At 39.3% G+C, this 16,351-nt stretch overlaps 1 protein-coding gene across 2 annotated transcripts in view; it reads left to right on the plus strand.

Moving 5' to 3' along the window:
* LOC122652155 (thiamine transporter 1-like) overlaps nt 1-16,351 on the plus strand; it is a 33,575-nt gene that overhangs the window by 14,160 nt on the left and 3,064 nt on the right. For both annotated transcript variants that reach the window (XM_043845830.1, XM_043845829.1), the window contains exons 6-8: nt 13,598-13,659; nt 13,802-13,897; nt 15,589-15,650. In XM_043845830.1, the coding sequence (XP_043701765.1) occupies nt 13,598-13,659; nt 13,802-13,897; nt 15,589-15,650 (220 nt within the window). The remainder of the gene's footprint in view (nt 1-13,597; nt 13,660-13,801; nt 13,898-15,588; nt 15,651-16,351) is intronic.

A 16,351-nucleotide genomic window follows, 5' to 3' on the forward strand; every position in this document is an offset into this window, starting at 1 on the left:
CCTTTTGTGAGTTGCAAGAACTAGGATTTTGAACCCTTTTGGAGTGCAGAGAAGATTGTCTTCTACAGTGTTCGTGCAAGGGTTGCATTGTGGATTGCTGCTTTGATTCCCTGTGTTGCTGGATTGTGGAAGGCCTACGATCCCTAGGAGGCGTTGCATTTGTAGTGCTGTTATTCTCCTCTTCCATGAGATGGCATATTATTGAATAGCCTATACACGTAAGGCTTGAACATAGATCTTATGTGATTAGAAAATTATTTTTTTTTGCTGTATTTCCCAATGAATTCAACACCTTATGGATCTGGCAGGAATAGAAAAGTATATAGAAATTCTCAATGTTTCTAATGCAGACAGGGGTTACAAGCTGAATAGTGTACCTTACTGAGCCAAAAACAATGAGAGAAGGGGCAAACTGATGCAGGTCCAAGCACTAGGAAGAAGAAGCCTTGACCTGGGCTGCTATGTTGTTTTGTTGGAGCCTTTTTTCCCACACTTAGTTTTTTATTTTTTCAGTGGTTTAATTATTAGGGGCAAATCTGTCTTTTTCCCTAATAATTGTTTTAAGTTGTTTATTTAACTTTCTTAGCTTTCTTCCCCTCCATGATTTTATTAGAGGGTTGATAGGATTAGTGATATGTTTGGATATGTAATTAAACTCAGACTTTGGATTTGATTTGAATCCTAGTCTGAGAAGGATTTTGGGCTCAGCCCTGATTTATAAATAAACACCATCGTGGGAGGCTACCCCACAGTTCAATTAATCAATTTTTGCTTTCAAGCTTGCTGCCATTGCTGCCATTGCTCTCTGAGTGTTATATCCTTGTGGATCTCAAGGTGGATAGGGTGGGTGGACTCCTGCGATTCCTTGCATCGAGAAGATCTGGAGGTTTCTGACAAGTATTCAAGCTGCTGTTTTGAAGTTCTCCACAAACCAGTAAATAGATTTAAAATTCTGTTATACCTTATACTCCTCATCCTCTAACCTAAGCCTCTCCTCTTCCGTCGATCCAGATCAGTCCACCAAACCAGATTTCCTTTCCCTCCATTAAACCTGCAACTAACCCATTCGAACCATAGCTTGATTTTCATGCAACCATCATCCAGCCATCAGATCAGCCCCAAACTTCCATCGAACCTTTTTCTCATCCCCTCCTACACTCGATCCAAAACCCAGCCCCTCTTTCAAACCCTAACCACTCCATCACCTTACTCCATTAAAACCCAAAACCCAAAACCTGATAGGTCAATTCTGCCCTAATTTGCAGAATTTTCAAACTCATCTAAACCCTAATATTCTTATACCTTAATAACCCCCTATACCTTCCCATTAAAACCCTATAAACCTTTTCTTCAACATCCAACCCTAACCCTAGTTTTGCCCTAAAATTACTAAACCCTAACCCAATCGGTCAGCCTTGTGTGTGACCCTATTACCTTGGTTCCTAGTGGGACTAATTCCTACCTGGACTATATTACAAACAGTTCTAGATTGTTGCTCAAATTCAAATTTCAGATCACTCACTGAAATCAGGTCTGTGTACCCTTAACTGACACTAAATAACTGCTAAAATACAAAAAAGAAGAAAAAAAAATTTTTTATTAATAGGTTTGGTTTTTCCATAAAAAAAAAAAAAAAAAAAAGTGGTGGAAGAGATCAAAAAATAAAAAAAAAAAAAAAATATTTTTTTAAAATTCTTTTTTTTTTTCCCCCAAAAAATGAAATAAAAAAAAAAAAAAAATCACACCATAACCATAAATAAAATTCCATTTCCAAATATCACTCTATACAAAGACTAATTTTACTCACTTTAGAATTGCTAAACATAATAAACAAGTGCACCTTTTGAGTTACCTAAAGATATTGTGTCACGCCCCCATCCCAACAAGGGATAAAATACATTATAAGGGGTGACTAGGACAACGCTTGTCATCCTACTAAGCTGCCAGGATCACGACACGTGTCCCAACGCTGATCATAACTAATATTAAAACAATATAATATCAGAGTGCGGAAAGGGAAATATTACATTCCAAATGATCAGTAGTTTTGCGGAAGCGTATAAAATCAATAGTTACAAGATGATCAAAGCCTAGATGATAAATACTGTAGTTAATCCATTTTTCATTACCATCTAATAATGATTAACAAGGGTATAACAGTAAATGTTTTTACATGGGCCTACGCCCTAAAATAAACAAAAGGGGAACAAGTCCCTAGAATTCTCACGGCCCGTAGGCGCAATCGTCACAAGGACACCCGTTGCCATGTTCCTCTAACACAGCTTCCGGCTCCTCCGTACCTGCATCATAATCTAAAAATTGTGTACACGAGGGGGTTAGCTCTCCACTGAGCCAGTGAGGGGATGGGGATGCACAAACACACAATTCACATAGTCCAATGATGCATGCATATGTTAAGTAAATTTTCCACCTAACATCACAACTAAGTCAGAGGTATATGCTACTGTGACAACTCGGGAGACACTGTGGGTCACTTAACTTATCGCCACAATGAAACCTCAATTGTCACCTGGGACCTACGCCGATCGAAGCCTCCAAGACCACTCGTGGCGGACCTCGATAACCAATACTACCATGATCGGCCTCTCCCACCTCCACAGAATCCGGTGTCGATTACCCAACACCTAAACCCCTGTTGGTAAGGGTCGTAGCATAAGGGTGTAAAATCCTAGCCACGACTACATGCAAGTCCTATCGTCCCGAGAGGTAATCCGGGCGCATCAACTTTTCATCCGGTTTAGTGCCGCACAAGACGCACGGCGCATACGATTCAACATGACATTCAACATAATTTCTTCAAATTATATATAGTATCCGGGTTCAACCGCACCCACCGCACGAGACCCATCAAAGTAAAGCATCTCCAATTTAACATCATAACATTCATATATAAAATATGTAATATGCACAAGCATGCTTAATAATTTATAATGATGACATAATATACAATGCAATAATAATATCAAGCCCAAACAACCAAACCCACTCACAATGTATATGCCAAGCACCAAGATTATAAGTTGTCGCCTCGATCAAGCAATAAGCCACAAGATGAATATATTAACCTAAACAAAGAGTGAAATAAGGTTAAACGAGCGAAGGGAAAGGATCCCCAAAAGGTCTCCCATAATCACTTAAGTATAAGGTTTCAGAAACAAAGTGGTTGCAGGAGTGGTTTCATGCCCAAATTCTGCAACCACATGTAAATCCTAGGAAACCAGGGGTTCAGGACAGTTTTAGTCAAGGTCGGTTGCAGATGTGGTTTCAGAAAACTGAAACCGAGTGTAAATCCTAGGAAACCAGGGGTTCGGGACGTTTTAGTCAAGGTCGGATGCGGATGTGGTTTGCTGAAACCGAGTGTAAATCAGCTAGGGCTCGGACATTTTAGTAGTCGGATGCGATGTGGTTTGAAACGAAACAGTGTAAATCCGAGCTTCGGGGGCCTTCTCGGGAAGGTAATTTCAGGGTGGTTTCTTGCAGGTCTGAAACCACATATAAATCCTAGCTAACCAGGGGCTTAGGAAGGTCTCTGCCAAGGGTGGTTGCAGGTGTGGTTTCTCAGGTCTGAAACCACATGTAAAACCACATACCTGCAGAATCGAAAATTGAAGGGTTTCTTGCTAGGGATTCATTTTCCAAGGGGTTTAAAGGTAGGGAGGCTTCAAGAAAGCTTCCTCCTAGGTCCATTAGGGTTCTAAGACCTCATTAGGTCCATGTAATCCCATGGATTTAAGAGGAAAAACAAAGATAATCTAATTTATGACATAATAGGGTAGAAACCTTAAATTTCTCAAATGGAAAGAGATTGCTTAGGCTTAGAGCTTGTAATGGAGTGAAATAACTCCACCATAGTCTAGGTTTAGAGGTTCCAAGAGAACCCTAGGTCGAATCTCTCCCATTTCCCAAACCTCAAAACTCAAAATAGATGAAGAGATGTGGGTTTCAATGGCTTACCTTCCCCAATGTAGAAAAGCTCCACGTAGAGGGCTCCACAAGGTGAGGTTCCAAGCCTTCAACCAAGCTTTTCCATTCCTCCTTCTCCTTTTCTCCTTCCTTCTTTCTTCTTTCCTTCTTTCTTCTTTCTTGTTTCTCCTTTCTCTCCTCTTTCTCTCCTCCACGATTTAGGTTAGATGGGAGAAGAAATGAAAATGAATGCTTCTCCCCCCCCCCTTTGTCTTATTTATAGAAAATGGGCTTGGGTCCTTTAAGTTAAATGGGTCAAATAGCTAAATGGGTATTTTAAGTTAAATGGGTCAAATAGCTAAATGGGTGGATCCAAGATAAATGGGTCATTAGGCCAAATGGATAGTTTAAGTTAAATGGGTCAAGAGGGCTTAATGGGTTGACCCATGGTCTTATTTAGGGTAAAGGAATGGGTTAACCCATCTTTGGGTCAAATAGAGTTAGATGGACCCTCAGGTTAAATTGCCACTTAAGCCCAATGGGCCTCTTAAGCTAATGGGCCTGCCCACTAGTTATAATTAGGAAAGAACCTAATTAAAAGATGAGCCCACATGATATGGGTATAATTGCTCTTCACGCGTTTCCCCAGGGCAAGTGGGACCCACAAATAGAATATTCCCAACTCAACTAAAATAGCCCGGGCGGTCCAAATCTTGACCCGCACTTCGAGGGCATCGAGGAAAAGGGTAAATAAATAAACTTAAGGGCTAGAACTTACTATTTCCTTGTCATGGTTTGTCCCCCATGACCCCGAATAGTTTCCTCCACAGGTAAACCCGCACTGTGGTCAATAATTTTGTAGCTGGGTTTGACCACTAGTGAGAACAGCTCACCAGCATACGTGGCAGTGATAACCACACGTCACGGGAAAAAATAAAAATTAATTATGATCCGGGGTGCGGGTATAACATCCTCCCCACCTTACAAGAAATTTCGTCCCCGAAATTTGAGGCAGCTAGGGTCTCAAGTGAGAAGGGCTGTTGGATAACAACATCCCAAGTCACCCACATCTTGAACTAAGTCAAAGGTCGGGTCAAGATGAGGCAGTGCCTACGTGGCACAGCAAGTCAGGTTCCACAATTCTCTTTTCCTTACAGGGTCACATTACCACGGGGGTGTGGTTCACAATAACCCTAGAAAAACAGGGTTCCAACTACTAAGTTAAGTCTCAAGGAACAGAGTTCCCTAAATCTTCCAGATCAGGTGATACCATTCTAGCCTTCACTACTCTGGTCAGTCTTGGGTTACAGGATTTAACCTGTCCATGTCCCAACATAGGGTTCACATTCTAAAGGCTTTCACATCTGGTTGTCTCATTACCTAACCCAACTTTAGAATGATTTGGAATATTGATGGAATCTCCTATTGTTCACTCCCAGTACGGAGGGAACGCATTTGGTGATCCATTACCCCATTCATATCTGTCGTTGGAGAAGGTTTTGTTACATCCTTCAGTTTTAGCTTTCACAACCTTTAAACCTATAACACAATTATCCCACAGGAAAGAGTCCACATCAGTCCTCTTTCGAGAACCAACAACCTTTACTAGCTTTTGTCCAAGTCAACTCTTCAAGCAGTCTCCATAATTTAACCTATCCGGTCATTAAATTCATTATTCATTACCCTAAGGTTTGGTCAACCAAGGTCAGGGCTCCAACTAGTTTCACAGCAAGGTCGAGGTAAGTCATACTTGTAGTACCAGAGAATCACTCTAGTCACACAAGTCCAAGGTTCTAAGGGATATCTATATATATTTATCACACCAATATGTAGGCATAGATTCAATAATTACATTCAAATCCCTATGGACATATCTGTCATCTAGGTCAATCCACAAGAACAAGAAGTTCTCAGGTACGGTTCACTAAGTCTTTTTTTTTTTTTTTTTTTTTTGGAAAGTCAAATCACGGTGTAGGACTTTCTCTATGAGTCTAAACAAGGTTTGGATAAACCAAGTAAAGTTCAAATAGAGTCGTCACTAGCTTGAGGTGTTATGAATGACTTCCAAATACACGTGACTTTTATGGCTTACTCAAATAAATCAGCCTATTATTTTCCTTTCCTAACTTATTCACCCCATTGAGGGTCTCTACCCGTATAGGTTTAGGTTTCTCTATCCATAAGGTTGGGTCTTTAAATTCATAGGATCGAAGGTCTTTATCCTCAAAGGTAACTCTTCTTCCTTTATGTAAGAGAGGAGTCACACGTTACCAATGCCTGCTACTTTTATTAGCTGGTCCGATCGGGTACAAGTCCTAACCTCTTTCAATGCAAGGTATTGACTAGACTTAAGTGGTCCCCACAAATGGGTCACACAACGGGGTGTCCGATCTAGGGTATAGGCACATAATCATCACATATAAGTGTAGTCAAAGGTCTCCAAAATAAGCTAAAAATCCTAAAAGAAATCGGGTGGACTCACGAGCGGTGTCAGTACTCTGGGTCCGTTCGTGGCTCCTCCGCGAAAATAGGGAGAGCAGACTAACGGGCGGATGTGGAATGCGAATCCGTTCGTTTGTCCGATCTCAAAAGTCTCAATGGCCGAGAGGGTTTAAGTCAAACGGATTTACGGACGGATGCATGAGTGTGGATCCGTTCGTTGATCCGCACAGATTTATAATGATAATTTCAAGTTTTATGCGGAGCGGATTCACGATAAGTGGATTCGCTCGTTCGTTCATTTGCAGAAATTTAACATAACAGAGCCGCGAGTTTTAAAACTCACTTTTGGCTCCAAAGAAAGGAACATAACCGCAGGGAGAAAAAGCTCTACAGGGACTTCCGTTCAAGCTTCCCTTGGGTGGTTTTCTTGTAATCTTAAGCCTCAAGGTTTAACTCTCACTTGTTCAAGATATGGCTTTCTTCCCATTTCTACTTTCTCTTTTCTTAGATTTGGGATGAATCATCTCAAGTTGTGATCATGTCTTGATTTTGCTTGTAATCCCATAGCCATGTACACCAAATCCATACCAAACTTGATTGGCCGGAACTAGGGTTTTTGGGTGTAATCAAGTCCTATTTGATCGATGGCACTAAGTTGTTGGATCCTTATTTGATTATTGCATCTTTTATAAATTTCAAGTCTTTGCAAGCATTTTAGAGATTGTTGCTAGGTTTATCATATCTAGTTGAATTTTACTTGGATTATGTCCAGGTTTTGGTTGTGGTAAAGTCCTCAATTCACAATATTTTGGGAAAACTCTCCAAGTTCAAATCTAATTCTTTTACATGCCATAAAATCTCATAGAAAATTATCACATTGTCTTATCTTCAAGCATATTCTCTTGTATACATGATTGTTGATAAAATCCTTAAAATCTTTCCTCTTTTCCTCAAATAAATAATTCTTGTCTCTTGTTGAGGTATTTTCATCCAATAACTTGCTTGTTTGATATTGGTTGGGATGTAAAGTAGCCAAAAGTATATGTTGTTCACATTGATCTCATTATTCACATCCACGCATTAGGAATCTCACATGGATTTTACATGTGCATTGATCTTATTCATTTCTCTTCACTCCAAACATCTTCCTATGGTTATCATGTCTCATTTCCCTTACATGCTCTTGTCACAATACAATTTTCACATCTTGTAGGCATTTCACTTCTATACTTTTATTTGTCAAGCATAAAGCTTAAATTACCAGGGTAAGATATGCCACAAGAGGGGCGAGGGAAACATCAAATGGAGGTAATAAAAGCCTAACATAGGTTGGTTCATCAAGACAGGGCAAGAAAATCATTTCTGGCTTGGGCGGTTTTAGGTGTGGTTTCAGTAAGTTGCAACCACAGGTAAATCCGAGCTTTCACAGAACCAAATTTTGTTCTTAGAAATTCGTGGATTCTCAGTGGGTTTCACAAAATTGAATCCGCGGGTGAAACCGCATGGCCCAAAAATTAAAATTTTAAAACCCGCAACTTAGGGGTTTATTTCCCTCCTTCGAAACACAATCCTAATACATTTGAAGAACCAAAAGCCGTGATCGTTCTTGCTCTCTCTTCCCTCCTCGGTGGATTTTAGTGCTCCAAATTACTCCTCAACAACATCCAATCGCATTCGGGTAAGATCTCTCTCTCTCCCATTGATTTCTCTCAAGGAGAAACCCCAAAATCGATTTCAGGTTTATAAAACTTGGGGTTTTTGTTTCCTTTTGCTTAGTAGGCTACTCACAACCTAATCTTAACCATTTTCTCATCATAAGCAACCTATACAAGGGCTTGCATACAATCTTGGCATCTAACTCAAGGATTTAGGTTGGATTTTGGAAAAACCAAAACCTACTCAAATTTTCCTCTTCTCTTTTGCCATGTATGAATCGGTCTTACTAGATAGGGCTTAGTTTACATCCTTTGAGTTGTCACAAGCCAACTTTACTTGTTTCTCAAGATTCAAACTTCCAATCACAAAATCTGAAAATTCTTTTTGAAGCCCAAGGCATGCTCCATGATCGAACAAGTCTACTTCTTGTTTGAACTTACTACTTTGTATAAAATATCATGTCCTAGGCATAATATGACCATGAATCTTCATTATTTATCATGTCCTTCACATAATGGCCATGCCTTTCCTTTTTTTTTTCCCCAACTTCTTAGATCACAATTTGATAAAAAAATCAGAATTTTCTAGCCTAAGAATTCTGCTGTAATTTAATTTGCTTTGAAAGGAAAATCAAGGGCTAGGTTTTGAACTTCACAACCTTACATTGATCATCTACTTAGGCCTTAGCATTCAAGGTACTAATTTGCTATCTATTTGACTCTTGGCTGCAGGTTAAAACAATTAATGGCCCCATGAGCACGGCGTACATGCGTTGAACAAGTTGCACCAACTGTCCTAGATCCACTATGGTTTCAAAAGATAGAGGACCAAGAGCTTTACCCAGACTACTTCCGCTTTAAAAAATATAGTGGAAGGGCGGGATGTAGTGTTGGATGATCTCAAAGCTTACATGGTGGGGCAGAGATTCGAGGCATTGGGGTGGACCAACATTCTCAACCTTCCTGAACCATACTACCTACAACTCATTTGCCATTCTATACAAATCTGGACACCGACAACCCAGGCATACAGAATTATCGGGTTGTTTCATGTGTCAAGGGGGTTCCTATAGCCTTCATTGCAGCACAGTTGGCCGGTGTTATCAACGTGTCCATTGGAGGAGCAAGGACCTATTGTTCACTTAGAAGGAATCCCTATACCTTAATCAAGTGGGAGGTATTGACATTCTGACGACCATAAGGCAGCTGAACCTACGAGTGGTGGATGGCTTCGATGAGGTCACGAAGCAACTCTCCAATCAGACTTGGCGCCTAGAGGGTATCGAGAGAGGGGTAGGTGACATCGACACCTTTCTTGGTCGCGGTGGTGGCGGTGGTGCAAATGACTAGCCCAGCTTTCTCTCAACAAATTGAAGTTATCCCGGATCAGTTCTTCTAGTTCTTATCTTAGGATGACCAATTTGGAACTTTTAAAAATGGTAGACTTGTATATTTAATCTGAGATGAACAGAATCAAATGTTTTTAGTTGGAACAGATGAGATCTTGCATTTTGAGTTGGGAAAGACACAGTTATGCCGAAGCAGAGAATCTGGAACAATCATGGTGTTTAGATTAGTATCTTTTGATTGAGCAGGATAGAATCATATGTCTTTGTTGGAATAGATGAAATCATGAATGTTGAAATGGGAAGGATATGATCGCCTCCCAAGAAGATTTGGAACGATTGAATATTTGTAATTAATCTTATATGTATCTCTATGTATTTGCTTACTTCTTTCTTGTTTAAATCATTGTTGATAATTATGCTTGGTTATGATTGATTCATTATTGTTTATGAATTATAACATATAGTTACTCATTTATGACCTACTTAAGGCTCAACCAAGCAATTTCAAAGTTGTAGCTTAACAGCCTATGGTTCAAGTCCTAAGTGCCATGTTGCCTATTATCTTCTAAGTTCTTGTTTCACCACAATCAGTCTTCTCCTATGTCTGCACACAATCATTTATGTTCTTGAAGATTTTTAGTTTAGAACCTAATTGTGGAGAGTAAATCAAGAGTCCGCGAGACTGTGGTCGGTGCAGAGCATCATTGCTCTGATACCACTCTGTCACGCCCCCATCCCAACAAGGGATAAAATACATTATAAGGGGTGACTAGGACAACGCTTGTCATCCTACTAAGCTGCCAGGATCACTGACACAGTGTCCCAACGCACAGTCATAACTAATATTAAAACAATATAATATCAGAGTGCGGAAAGGGAAATATTACATTCCAAATGATCAGTAGTTTTGCGGAAGCGTATAAAATCAATAGTTACAAGATGATCAAAGCCTAGATGATAAATACTGTAGTTAATCCATTTTTCATTACCATCTAATAATGATTAACAAGGGTATAACAGTAAATGTTTTTACATGGGCCTACGCCCTAAAATAAACAAAAGGGGAACAAGTCCCTAGAATTCTCACGGCCCGTAGGCGCAATCGTCACAAGGACACCCGTTGCCATGTTCCTCTAACACAGCTTCCGGCTCCTCCGTACCTGCATCATAATCTAAAAATTGTGTACACGAGGGGTTAGCTCTCCACCGAGCCAGTGAGGGGATGGGGATGCACAAACACACAATTCACATAGTCCAATGATGCATGCATATGTTAAGTAAATTTTCCACCTAACATCACAACTAAGTCAGAGGTATATGCTACTGTGACAACTCGGGAGACACTGTGGGTCACTTAACTTATCGCCACAATGAAACCTCAATTGTCACCTGGGACCTACGCCGATCGAAGCCTCCAAGACCACTCGGTGCGGACCCTCGATAACCAATACTACCATGATGGCCTCTCCCACCTCCACGAGAATCCGGGTGCGATTACCCAACACCTAAACCCCTGTTGGTAAGGGTCGTAGCATAAGGGTGTAAAATCCTAGCCACAGCTACATGCAAGTCCTATCGTCCCGAGAGGTAATCCGGGCGCATCAACTTTTCATCTGGTTTAGTGCCCGGTTACCAGCACGGCACGGCGCATACAGTTCAACATGACATTCAACATAATTTCTTCATAAATATATATAGTATCCGGGGTTCAGACCGCACCCACCGCACGAGACCCATCAAAGTAAAGCATCTCCAATTAACATCATAACATTCATATATAAAATATGAATATGCACAAGCATGCTTAATAATTTATAATGATGACATAATATACAATGCAATAATAATATCAAACCCAAACAACCAAACCCACTCACAACGTATACGCCAAGCACCAAGATTATAAGTTGTCGCCTCGATCAAGCAATAAGCCACAAGATGAATATATTAACCTAAACAAAGAGTGAAATAAGGTTAAACGAGCGAAGGGAAAGGATCCCCAAAAGGTCTCCCATAATCACTTAAGTATAAGGTTTCAGAAACAAAGTGGTTGCAGGAGTGGTTTCATGCCCAAATTCTGCAACCACATGTAAATCCTAGGAAACCAGGGGTTCAGGACAGTTTTAGTCAAGGTCGGTTGCAGATGTGGTTTCAGAAAACTGAAACCGAGTGTAAATCCTAGGAAACCAGGGGTTCGGGACGTTTTAGTCAAGGTCGGTCGATGTGGTTTTGAAACGAACCGAGTGTAAATCCGAACCAGGGTCGGGACAATTTAGTCAAGGTCGGATGCGATGTGGTTTCGTAAAACGAAACCGTGTAAATCCGAGCTTCACAGGGGCCTTCTCGGGAAGGTAATTTCAGGGTGGTTTCTTGCAGGTCTGAAACCACATATAAATCCTAGCTAACCAGGGGCTTAGGAAGGTCTCTGCAAGGGTGGTTGCAGGTGTGGTTTCTCAGTCGAAACCACATGTAAAACCACATACCGCGAATCGAAAATTGAAGGGTTTCTTGCTAGGGATTCATTTTCCAAGGGGTTTAAAGGTAGGGAGGCTTCAAGAAAGCTTCCTCCTAGGTCCATTAGGGTTCTAAGACCTCATTAGGTCCATGTAATCCCATGGATTTAAGAGGAAAAACAAAGATAATCTAATTTATGACATAATAGGGTAGAAACCTTAAATTTCTCAAATGGAAAGAGATTGCTTAGGCTTAGAGCTTGTAATGGAGTGAAATAACTCCACCATAGTCTAGGTTTAGAGGTTCCAAGAGAACCCTAGGTCGAATCTCTCCCATTTCCCAAACCTCAAAACTCAAAATAGATGAAGAGATGTGGGTTTCAATGGCTTACCTTCCCCAATGTAGAAAAACTCCACGTAGAGGGCTCCACAAGGTGAGGTTCCAAGCCTTCAACCAAGCTTTTCCATTCCTCCTTCTCCCTTTTCTCCTTCCTTCTTTCTTCTTTCCTTCTTTCTTCTTTCTTGTTTCTCCTTTCTCTCCTCTTTCTCTCCTCCACGATTTAGGTTAGATGGGAGAAGAAATGAAAATGAATGCTTCTCCCCCCCCCCTTTGTCTTATTTATAGAAAATGGGCTTGGGTCCTTTAAGTTAAATGGGTCAAATAGCTAAATGGGTATTTTAAGTTAAATGGGTCAAATAGCTAAATGGGTGGATCCAAGATAAATGGGTCATTAGGCCAAATGGATAGTTTAAGTTAAATGGGTCAAGAGGGCTTAATGGGTTGACCCATGGTCTTATTTAGGGTAAAGGAATGGGTTAACCCATCTTTGGGTCAAATAGAGTTAGATGGACCCTCAGGTTAAATTGCCACTTAAGCCCAATGGGCCTCTTAAGCTAATGGGCCTGCCCACTAGTTATAATTAGGAAAGAACCTAATTAAAAGATGAGCCCACATGATATGGGAATAATTGCTCTTCACGCGTTTCCCCAGGGCAAGTGGGACCCACAAATAGAATATTCCCAACTCAACTAAAATAGCCCGGGCGGTCCAAATCTTGACCCGCACTTCGAGGGCATCGAGGGAAAAGGTAAATAAATAAACTTAAGGGCTAGAACTTACTATTTCCTTGTCATGGTTTGTCCCCCATGACCCCGAATAGTTTCCTCCACAGGTAAACCCGCACTGTGGTCAATAATTTTGTAGCTGGGTTTGACCACTAGTGAGAACAGCTCACTAGCATACGTGGCAGTGATAACCACACGTCACGGGAAAAAAATAAAAATTAATTATGATCCGAGGGGGGGTAAAAAAAAATCCAAAAAAAAAAAAAAAAAAAAAAAAAAAAAAAAAAAAAAAAAAAAGAACCCCAAAAAAAAAAAAAAAAAAAAAAAAAAAAAAAAAAAAAAAAAAAAAAAAAAAAAAAAAAAAAAAAAAAAAAAAAAAAAAAAAAAAAAAAAAAAAAAAAAAAAAAAAAGGGTAGATTTTCTCTCTTAATATGATTTTTTCTTCATTTTATTATTTTTTTTCTGGTGTCTTCTGAAAAACGAAAATAATTAGAGAAGATCAAAATAAGTAGGTAAGGAAAGAAATCCTAATATCACTGAAAAATGTCTACTTTTAGTGTCACCTTTTTTAACCATATTTATGGAGCTTAAACTCCCTCCATTGCCTAAATGCAACCCAAGCTGGTAAATTAGACCTTATTGTCTGACTACTTGTTAAATCTTTTCTGAATTTTATTGCTAATAGTGTGTCTAATTTTGTTCGTGACAGGTCAGCTGCTAGCTCTTGTGAAATTTTCTTACTCTATTTTTCTGGGGTTGACTCTCACTTCAGTATGTACAGAATTGCTCCCTGGTCCATATAGGTCAACTAACAAATATTAGTATGGCTTAGGATTGTATAAAAACTGGCTTGCCATAATTGCTTCTTTATTTTGATGTACTCTTACATGGACTTTCTTTTGTGCATGTTCAGCTGGGTATATGTTGTGTCACAGCTTTTCTGTTACCTAAGGACTGTCCTTCAAGTTTGATCTATAGTTCAGTAACTGCTTCTAGGGTCCAGAATGAGGTAATTGCTTTTGTATTTTTGCTAGATGCTTTGCATATTTTACATTTTATAGTTCATAAAAAAAATATATTTTTAAGTTTACATTAATATTTGAAATTTATTCTCAATTTTCTTCAAGTCAGATGTGTTCTAATCAACCCAGGAGCCAAATAACTGGACTCGGATGAGCGAAAACAAAATTTAAAATTATTGGCATGTGATGAAATATTTTGAATTTCGTGAAAATGTTGGGAGCAAGTTAATTGCAATAAGGCTATTCACATATCCGAAAAATTAAATATATCTAAAATTCTAAATAGGGTTGTCCATGCCTTATTTCTTTTTAACTTTCCTCTGGTTCTCCTGTAGTCCTATTTGAGAAGTCTTAAAACAGTTTTGATTGGTATAGAAAAGCCATGATGATTTCCTTAGTTGTACTGCAGTACAGAGAGGGGTCTGACCAGGCTTGCCATAATGTGTCAGGATTGTTTAATCACTACTTGAAATGAGGAATTTTTTATTGCTGTGATGGATGGAGGGAGATTTATATATGAAACCAAGTTGAGCAATAGGACTTTCTTCATATCATAACTAAATGAGTTGCCCTTAATAAGTGAAAGGTTCTTCAAACGTAAAAGTGTTTATTAGTATATTTTTTAGATTCATCCTATATATGGACTATGGAGTTCCCACAATACCTGTGAATGTCAACTTCACTCTAAGGGAGGCACTGATACGCTGCTTGCCAAGGGAAGCATGTATGTTGTCACACTCCCTGACTTCCAAAGGTGCCTAGAGGATGGGCCAGATGGAGCAGAGTTTAAGTGACATACATAACTTTTTCACACATAATATTTTTGTTTTATTATTACATATATCGTAACTTCATATAAAAGGAGTTGCCAATGCTACCATATAATATGTCCTAATTTGGATGGTTGAAACCTTTTATACTCATTGAGTCCTGATGACTAATTATGACTTAATGAATTACTTTTTTGAACATTTTTGTCCCAAAAAAAAGAGTCATAGTTGCAAGCCAAAATGTGGAGGTCTAGTGATCTAGCCTACTTAACTGGTTAAATTCTGTAAGAAAATCCTCCTTGATAATTGAACCTGTCAATCAGCAATAAAGAAGGACAATAGGGGAATGAAGACGTTACCACCAGAAGGAAGGAGATTAGCCTTCTGTCTTGAATCATTAGTATAATCATCTATTGCCCAGTAAAATCTGTTTATACTACTTATATAGGCTAAAATTTGACTAAAGCCTGCCATGATCTTTTCTATTTTCATTGTTAAACTCCAAACCTTACAACAAAAGACTAGAGTGTTGGTCTTACAAACTTCTAAAACCTGCTAAGTAATCAACCAGTATATCTATTCCCTTCCGAACTAGAAACCTAAACGCAAAACCCAACACCAGGCCCATGACCCAAATAAAGCCCAGTAACATCATCTCAGTCCATATAAATATCCAAATAACTTAACATAGGGGCATCATTGTGCTGCATCAGGTACAATTAATGCTGAACCAAGCTGGATTGGCTTGTTTGCACTTATTGTCACTGTTTGGTTGTTTCCTGGCCCATAAGCTAAGCAATGAGACTTCTCATACATACACTCTGAACCACACACTATATACTCCTATTAATAGTTCTGATCAAAATCAACTGCTGGCTGAGATTTCTTTGCTCTAAACTGATTAACAGGGTTGGATTAGGCTCTTGGAGGAGACATGGAAAGGGAGAAATTTACAGATTCTTTCTCTTTGGTTAGTTCTTTTCCTTCACTTAAGTTGCTGTTACTACAGTGTTTTTCCTCGTAAAGATGCAATAGAACTGTCCTATATATTTATTTCTCAACAACATTATTCAAGGCTTTGTTTCTTGACTTTCTTCATGTTAAACTGTTAGAGTTGTGTATTAAAGGTACTTTGGGAACTAGTTTAGTTACTTATTGTCTTACATTGTATTTAACCTTTTTTACTTTTCATCTCCCTAGGGAGTTGTATGTAATTCTGTATATTATGTTAGTGAAGTAATATATAGGTGTGGTAGCGATCATTTCTCTAACACACGACCTTCTACCATCATCTCTCTTCTTCTTCTTCAACCTTCTACTATCATCTTTCTCCTTGTTCTCTTGCAATCTTTAACTTCCAACTTGGTATCAGAGCATACTTAGTTGGTTTGAGAGTCAAGTTACTTTATTGTTCATTTTATTCCTCTCTTTGGAACCCTAGGTTACAAAGGAGTTCCAAGGAAGGGACTATTATGTGAAATTTTTGAAGAAATCTTGCAAGGAACATGAATGAAGACCATGGAGACACCAAAAGAAGATCTCATTGAAAAAATAGGCACTTGGAGCTCAAATCAATCAAAACCAGCCAAGTACCAAGTTACTGCAAGCTTTTTGGTAATCTCTCTCTCTCTCACACACATCCGGCTAGCATTGGAGCTGGAGTTGGACTCC

This window comes from Telopea speciosissima, chromosome 2 (assembly GCF_018873765.1).
Source record: "Telopea speciosissima isolate NSW1024214 ecotype Mountain lineage chromosome 2, Tspe_v1, whole genome shotgun sequence".
NCBI lineage: Eukaryota > Viridiplantae > Streptophyta > Magnoliopsida > Proteales > Proteaceae > Telopea > Telopea speciosissima.